We start from the raw sequence: 8,501 nt of genomic DNA, 5'->3' as shown, positions 1-8,501 counted from the left end.
CTCTATCTTTATTTGCCAAAAGTGATGCAGTGAGGTGTAAAGTTGTTTATTGTAATCTCATCTTGAAAATTAAATTGGCAGGTAGTTTATTAAGTGTTTGTATCGTTTGTTTCCATTTCATAAGATTCCATCCATAAATGTATATAAGTTATATTTTTGAGTATTGGACAGTCCATAATTTTTTCTATAACTTGCTTTGTTTCTGGGTGTTTCATTCATTTGCCTTGAAACTGTTTTATTAATTTTACTACAAGAAATTTTTTGGGTGATATTTCTACTAAAGACCATAAGAATGCCCAATCGTAGTGTGAACAGAATTGAAATGTCCTTGAAGTAACCATAAGTATGGCATGATTTAGATTTTCAATTCTTTTTATCTTAATAGCTCAACCCTTTTGACACTTGCCTGCCTCCTTTATTGAGCGAATTTTCAATTACTTCAAGTGACTATTATGGTTCTAGACCAAGAACTTGATTTCTCTAATGTGTTTTCTGTTTGAATCTTGTAGTTGATCCCTATGGCTTCAATCTTATAGCCTTGTCTCTTCATTGAAGTTATTTCTATCTTTGCTTACTTTCAAAGAAGTAGAAATAAAGACACCAACTGTGCCAGTTTCTTCTTTCCTTTCCTTTTCTTTCTTTTAATTTATTATTATTATTATTATTTTATTTATTAAAATAATTTTTATATGGATTTTCCATTATTTATGTGGATTAATGATATAGTTGGTGACCTCCTTACGTTTTAGCCAACCTGTGAAATCTTGAGTGATACCAAGTAATTAACTGGAATTTGATTGACTCTTGAAGTAATATACGTGAAACTTTGAGTCAACCTGTTCAATGAAACTTACATTGTCAAAGAGCATTTGTGATATTGACCCTTCTTTTTAAGACATAAAAATTGATTCTTTCTATTTGTGCAACAAAGTTTTGATGCCTGATTAAAACTTACTGTACTGATCTTTGAAATAAGAACAGTATAAACTCTTTACTGTACTGATCTTTGATTTAGGATTAAAATATTTTTTTGATTTGATTTCCATCTTTACTGTACTGATCTTTGATTTAGGATTAAAAAGTTGCATTTTTGTTATACCAATTTGCTTTTACTGTGTTTTATATACAAGTATGAACAACAGCCCAAAAAATCTGTCTCTTCTGGGTCTGAATGTAGGAGGTGTTCTCTGCATTTTCTTTTCTACTTGGCTATTATTAGTATTCATTGAAAGGCTTAGATGGGGATAAAATTGGTCTCAAGAGTCAAGACAGTCCATGGTGGTAAAGCAACTGTATATGAACCTATCATTTTTAATATCTATGTTAGTTCTCTGTTTCTCCCTTTTATGGAATTATTGTTTGTTTGGGATTGATCAAGCAAAGATTACAACTTGATGATGTAAAATATATTTTGTATTGGGTTTATGAAAGCTGATAGTTTCATAGCTTTTGATAATGTAGCTTTGGTTAGTTTCATAGCTTTTTATTTTGTATTTGATTACCCTATGATAAAAGATAAGTTTATTTATTTAAATTACAGTTTTGGTTTCGTTTGGTGCTTGTAGTTAATTCTTAAAATCAATTAGCTATTAATGGTTCTGTTTTGAGTCTGAATTATGTGAGAGATAATAATATTGATGTTGTTTTCTCTGTACTTTTGACATTTTTTTATTATCAATTTTATTATGTAAATTGGTGAACAAATATAATTGATTCTCTTGAACAATCAAAAATGTATTTATAATCTATTTGTGTGTATTTATGTTATTAGTTATGTTCTGTTACGGTTCATCTATGTTTTGCTATATTTTTATGTCAAATTTTTCTCTGTTTTTGACAGAATTTTACAAGATGGTCAGTGAGGCAGATGAAACTGATCTAAATATGCACGTATTGGCTGTCATGCTACCACATTATGATGGCTTGAGCTTGTAAAGAATGCTGCTTAACAGTTCATCAGGTTATACTTTTGTTATTATTAGAGATTGTAAAGAAATAAGAGTTTGTTTATAGCATTGGATTTGACATGTATCTTAGGATTTTAGTTGTTTTAGTTAGTAAACCTCGCACGTATTCTTTCAATGTGTAAATATATGTAGGGAGGGATTCATTTGGTGCGGTTTGCATATATATTCAATTATATTGAATTTGATCAGCCAGATCTTACATTAACCTTACTGAAAGTTTTATAATTGGTGGCCTTGAGTAGTGTTGGTTTCTTTAACTTTTATTGTGCTTGAATGCATTTTTAATTGAAATCAGAAGTAATTAACTAGCCATTGATTCTCATGGTATACTAAAGTAGCATCTTTCTGGTTATAATGTAATGTTATGATCTGAGTCTTTTCTAGTTTCATGGAGAATACTATCATTTATTATTCATTTATAGAATGCTTTTCACAATAAATTTATTGATGTGGAAGAAATTGCTTGCTTTTGGGTGCATAATATAAATTACAAATGACTTAGACACTTAGCTATGCTTATTTCTTTCTGTTTTGCAGGTGCACCAGTGTCTGTGAGGTTTGATGGTGGCAGGGCTTGGAAAGGCGAGGTGTAGGCTCGATGGTACGTATTTCTTCTAATCTCTCTCTCTCTCTCTTGTCTTCTGATTTTGTTTTCCCTCATAGGAGCGACAGACTTTTCTAGTTTAATCAATGGCGGTCCCCTATTTTTTAGATTGCGACATTTAAATGATTAGTATTTCCTTCTGTTATGGTGTATTCAGTATTTCCATCTGTTTTCTGTTAATTTTGTTTGCTTGTAGGGTTTGCTTTTGTTTACAGCTTGCCTGCAGCTACATTTTGATCTCTGTTTCAGGCTCCTGTTAGTGGTATTTTTTATGCTCTGCAACTAGTTTTGTTTTATGTTTTTATGCTCTACATTTTTTATGCTTTTTATGCTCTGCAACTAGTGTACTGCATTTGGAGGAATTGAAATGGCTGTGTTTTTTATCATTGCTCTCGGTCTGCTTCTAGTTTAGCTGCTGAAGTTAACCTTTTATTGCATCATAGGCTTATCAGTATTAGCAAAAAGAAACTTTCTGCCCAGGATAATCGTTTACTAGCTCAGTTCACTATGTAATTGTTTAGTAGTAAGAGTTTATTTGTTTTGTCTTCTTGTTTAGTTAAATTTATCTATTGCTTCTTTCCCGTTCTTTTGGTTTGTTCATACTTTCTCTCATTTGGATCATTGTACCTATCATTTTGACAGCTGGTTTTTATATTTGCTGGGGATGCCTTGTATGGGTGCCTTCTATATATACTTCTCCTGGCATGTACCTGGTCAATCATCCTGTACACCTTGGAACTCAGGTATAAAGTTTTCTATTCTAAGTTTATTTGGTCAATAAAATGTAATATTACTGCTTTCGTTCAGGAACAGTTCCAAAATGTTTTTCAACCTTTTCAAAATGTGAACACTTTTCTGCATTACTAGAGAGTAGGAAACTATAGCAATGGCTATGTAGATACCTTGGTGGGATTCAAACTTTAGACCTTATGGAAGCAAACCACATGTCTTCCCATTTGAGCTAACTCCCCTTGGTATACACCAGTAATATTATTATTAGCTTGTAAAAGCTGTATATTGGCAATTTGATTCTAGATTTGAGTTAGAAGCTGCAAATCTATTCTACCAGCCAAATGCAAAAGTTGAATGCTTGTAACTTTGTTTGTAAGCTGCCAAGCCCATGAGATGAGCGTAGACTTGATTTTTTTTGCAACCAACCATACTTTCTTTTCTGTCCTATTTCCCCATTGTCACTGTTAAATTAATTCTTAATTTTAGTTGTCTACTTTGCTTTGTCACAGTTGGCACTCTACATCCTAGTAGCAGGCATTCTTTGCATATACATCAACTACGACTGTGATAGGCAAAGGCAAGAGTTTCGCAGAACAAATGGCAAAGCTTTGGTTTGGGGTAAAGCTCCATCAAAGGTATATGGTTCTCTGAAACTCGTTATTTGGTTCTCATTATACATACAATTTTCTGTATATCTGCTGCTAAATCCTGCATAATTCTTCCCTTTCTGTTTCACAGATAACTGCCACTTACACTACCACAACTGGGGAAACAAAAAGCAGCATTCTTTTAACTTCGGGATGGTACGTTTTCAGGCTCTGCCATGTAAATATGAACTAACTGGATTTTTTTTTCTTCTTGGTTATGAATGCGGGGGGGGGGGGGGGGGGGGGGTGAGCATGCTGTTGTTGGCCTACTTGCTCCAACAGGATGTTGGAAACCTTGAAATGGGTACACTATGTATATAAAATGAGCATTCTAACCATGTGGATGGTTTGGTTTTCTGATAGAGGGTGCTTTCTTCTTCTATTTCTATGAGCCATTGTCCTAATTTGTCAAATGCTAAAATTCTAAAAACAAAGTTCTCTGGTTCACGCAGGTGGGGATTAGCTCGACATTTCCACTATGTCCCAAAAATATTAGCTGCATTTTTCTGGACTGTTCCAGCTCTTTTTAACCACGTAAGTAATTTTCCTTCTGTGGTTTAGATTTGTTTATGTTGTTAGAAGTTGTGTTTGAATTGAATCACTTTTGTCCTGCAGGCTTTACCCTACTTTTATGTGGTGTTTCTTACAATCCTTCTCCTCGACCGGGCGAAAAGGGATGATGATCGGTGCCGATCCAAGTAAGCAAACACAATCTCATCATTTGTTTATGAAAAATTATGTCCCTTAAAAATTGCAAAGGTAAACCTTCCAAATTTAGTTTTTCAAATAGATCCCGAAGTTGAGGTAATTCATTAGTTAAAACTTACCTTACGAGTGCTACTAGTTTATTTGCTTGTATGGGAGAGACAAACTCTGATCATGTTAGTGGTTTCTGGTCCAACAGGTGTAGACAATTTACAAACCGATGCCAGTGTAGAGAAAAATAAATAAGTAGACGAAATGAATAATGGTTTGCGCGTTTTCATACAGATAAAGGCATAAAATCTTGACATGTGATTGTTATTGTAGGTATGGAAAATACTGGAAATCGTACTGCGAGAAGGTTCGGTACAGGGTCATCCCCGGAATTTACTGAGAAAATGTTGCACAAGTGTTTGTTCTATGTTGAGAATGGCATGTATATTCAGCCTTTCCAAATTAAATGATGGCAGGCTGGTATCATGTTGTTGTTATTGTTGTTTTTGTAATGGTCAACTTTATGGATATTGTATTTCTCTCATCTTCAATGACCAAAAACTTTTCTTGTTTAGGAAAATTACTATAAAGTTTTGTTTCTATTTTTCATTTTTGAAGTAAAAATTGTTCAAGATTATAAAACTTTATTATGTTATGCTTTCAAACTTAAGTTAGAACTAAGATCTCATGAAGTAGACACATTTATGGTTTGAATTAGTTATTGTTTAATGTAATACTTATGGTTTATCAATCTATTGAGAATTACATTTTATGATTAATTTTGAATTTTTTTATCAAAATACAATAATGAAAATCTTTTAATTAAAAAAAAACCATATAAGTATACTTATCAAAATAAAATTTAAAATTTTATTACTATATGTTATGATTTAAAAGCATATTATAAGCGTAAAAAATCGTTATGGTTTATATAATATAACAAACTAAAAATGTTATCAAAATAATCAAATGTAACAGTTGAAAAGTGTTATGAAAAAAATACAAGATTAAACTTCAAATTTATAATCAAAAACTCTATCTAAATGTTATTATTTGAATATTATAGCACCTAAAAATGTGTTATTGAATAGTTTAAGATAACACCGAACATAACATTCAAAAAATGTTATAGAAAAGACTGGACTTTTAATAACATGGGCTACGTTAGCATTTTCAGAAGTGCTATCAATAGTCCCAGGTAGCACTTTTTAAGTGTTATGAATACTGTTTTTTCTTGTAGTGGACGTTCGGGAAGGAGACAAGGTAGCAGAGAAGCCTTCAGGGAGCGGAGAGGCGCCCAGTCTACAAGAAGTCAAATGTCCCGGTCTTGCACTGCAGAGACGAGGCAGCATGAAAGGGATCCATATTGGAATAATCATGCGACAAGCCTTGCCAGTGACGACTCAGGAGATACTAGATCAGTCAATACGCATGATCGAGGTCGGAAAAATACTAGGAACCACAGGAACCGCTCCGACCTGCGGGAACACTTGAATCAGAATCGGGGTAATGGTAACCCATTGAACCTGGACCTAAGAGATCGTCTAAATGGGCGTAAAGATCCCCTGCGAAGACGTGAGCCTGGAATTGTGATCGATTATAGCCAATTTCGGAGAAGACCCCTTGCGGACCCGGTTCAAGAAAGAATTGATCAGTTAGAAAAAGCCTTTAGGCTTTTGCAAAATGAGCGAGGTCGGAGTCGGGATGAGGATTCTGACGAGGATCTCGAACCGTTCGCTCCCCATATTTCCAACACTCTGTTTCCTCAAGGGTTTCAGATCCCTCATGTCCCACCTTTTGAGGGGAAGTCTGACCCATACAGCCATCTGAGTACATTCAATACCATAATGAGAGCAAGTAACGTGAGTTACGAGCTCAGATGCATGTTATTTCCAGCATCACTTTCGGGACCAGCCAAAAACTGGTTCGAGAAATATAAAAGACAGTCGATTACTTCTTGGGATCAGCTATCAAAGGATTTCAAGAAGCAGTTCAGATCCATGATCGGGGTAAGGCCGGAGGCATTAACTCTGACCAATGTTTGGCAACAGCCAAGCGAGACGTTGAAAAGCTTCCTTACGAGGTTTAATTTGGAAGTTGCCCGAGCTCAAAATGTGGGTGACAACGATCATCTAATGGCTATCCAAGCTGGAGTAATGCCAGGAAGTCCTCTTTGGGATGATATGCAAAGAAAACCGGTGAAGTCCTTAACCGAGTTTAATAAGCGAGCTCAGAGGTTTGTCAATGTAGAGGAGGTGAGATCGACACTGAATATGACTTCTTAGCCCATAACTACAACGATAAACGTAAACTCTGCCTCAACCTTGGCGGACCCACCAGTTTCAATGCCTACTGCGGAAAACCCTTCCAAAAGAAAAAAGAACGAAGGGAGTAACCCCGAGGCCGAAGGGGGAAAGAAGAAGAAAGGGGAGAGGTATTTCTCCGTGTACAAAGTGTACATCGAGCTCAACGAGTCTCGGGAGAATATATACCTGGCTAATGAAAACCAGGTCCCTTTCAGGCGTCCAGACCCCATGAGAAATCAGAAGTCCAAGAGGGATTCCAGCAAGTATTGTCGTTTTCACTGAGACACTAGGTACACTACTGATGAGTGTCGACAATTGAAGGACGAGATCGATTGATCTCGAGAGTTTATTTCAGACAGTATTTCAAAAACCAAAATAATAATCAGGCGTCAACTAGCCAGAGGGAAGCTGCACCACAACCTGTCCAAAACAACAATTCCCGAGCAAGAGAAGAAGATAGCCCCCCCCCCCCCCCCCAATTGATGGAGAAGACATGATAACCATCTCCGGCGGGCCTTATCTCGCAGGAATGGGCAAAATTCCCAAAAACGATATGTGAACGAGCTAAAAACTAGGGACAAGTCTCGTTATGAACCTGAACCTAGAGCTCCAAAATGCCAGAAGATTGAATCCCAGCCGATAACCTTTACTAAGGACGATGTGTCCCATGTTCAGTTCCCCCACAATGACCCACTAGTCATCACTCTCCAGTTCGCGAATAAGAGAGTTCACCGAGTTCTCATTGATAATGGGAGCTCCGTGAACATCCTCTATAAGGCCACCCTAGAAAAGATGGGACTCGCGCTTCGAGACCTAAAAGCATGTGCAACAACTTTGTACGGTTTTTCAGGAGAGGGGATCATGTATGGGGTCCATCAAACTCCCGGTAACCTTGGGAGACTACCCGGTCTCGGTAACCAAGATGATGGAGTTTGTAGTAGTGGACCTGCCATCAGCCTACAACGTGCTACTCGGGAGACCCGCCCTAGTAGGGCTGGGGGCAGTCTCGTCTGTAAGGCATTTGGCCATCAAGTTCCCGACTTCTAATGGCATCGGGACGCTGAAGGGAGACCAGTTAGCCAGAAGGGAATGCTATAACATTTCCGTAAGAGGAAAGAAACAGGCGAGCGAATAAGCACTCGTCGTTATCCAGAATAAGGACGGGACGGTCTTGGAGATAAATGAAGAGATCGACCCAAGATTGGAGGAAAGAGCTGACCTCGAACCATTAGAAGAACTTGAGGATGTCAGGCTCGAAGAGTTAGATCCCTCGAGAATGGTAAAGGTCGGGAAACATCTACGCGAAGAAACTAAATAACAATTAATTTGCTTTTTGAAGAGAAACCAGGATGTCTTCGCATGGTCACATTTGGATATGGTAGGAATAAGCCCAAATATTGTGAGCCATGCGCTAAATATCGATAAAGCTTCCCACCGAAGAAACAAAAGCGAAGACAACTGGACGACGATAGAAAAAAGGCACTGAAAGAGGAAGTCGACAGGTTAAAAGTAAACCGATTCATTAGGGATGCCTTTTACATCTATTGGG

The 8,501-nt window shown here is 36.7% G+C and overlaps 1 protein-coding gene across 1 annotated transcript; it reads left to right on the top strand.

The window, feature by feature from the left end:
• The first annotated feature begins 3,174 nt into the window (after positions 1-3,174).
• Positions 3,175-5,327, top strand: LOC133793930 (7-dehydrocholesterol reductase-like). Its single transcript, XM_062231159.1, has 6 exons — positions 3,175-3,314; positions 3,813-3,938; positions 4,042-4,106; positions 4,403-4,484; positions 4,566-4,648; positions 4,980-5,327. The coding sequence occupies exons 1-6, from the start codon at positions 3,276-3,278 to the stop codon at positions 5,044-5,046; spliced, it is 462 nt and encodes a 153-aa protein (XP_062087143.1). The 5' UTR covers positions 3,175-3,275; the 3' UTR covers positions 5,047-5,327.
• The last annotated feature ends 3,174 nt before the right edge of the window (positions 5,328-8,501 follow it).

The sequence above is a fragment of the Humulus lupulus genome, chromosome 8, assembly GCF_963169125.1.
Source record: "Humulus lupulus chromosome 8, drHumLupu1.1, whole genome shotgun sequence".
Lineage (NCBI taxonomy): Eukaryota > Viridiplantae > Streptophyta > Magnoliopsida > Rosales > Cannabaceae > Humulus > Humulus lupulus.
The sequence above is the reverse complement of the archived record's forward strand: the minus strand, read 5'-3'. Positions and strand labels throughout refer to the sequence as shown.

Coding starts and splice junctions, on each gene's coding strand:
- LOC133793930 (XM_062231159.1), top strand. CDS start 3,276: ATGTACCTGGTCAATCATCCTGTACACCTTGGAACTCAG. Junction 4,107..4,402: donor ATTCTTTTAACTTCGGGATG/GTACGTTTTCAG, acceptor TGGTTCACGCAG/GTGGGGATTAGCTCGACATT. Junction 4,649..4,979: donor GATGATCGGTGCCGATCCAA/GTAAGCAAACAC, acceptor TTGTTATTGTAG/GTATGGAAAATACTGGAAAT.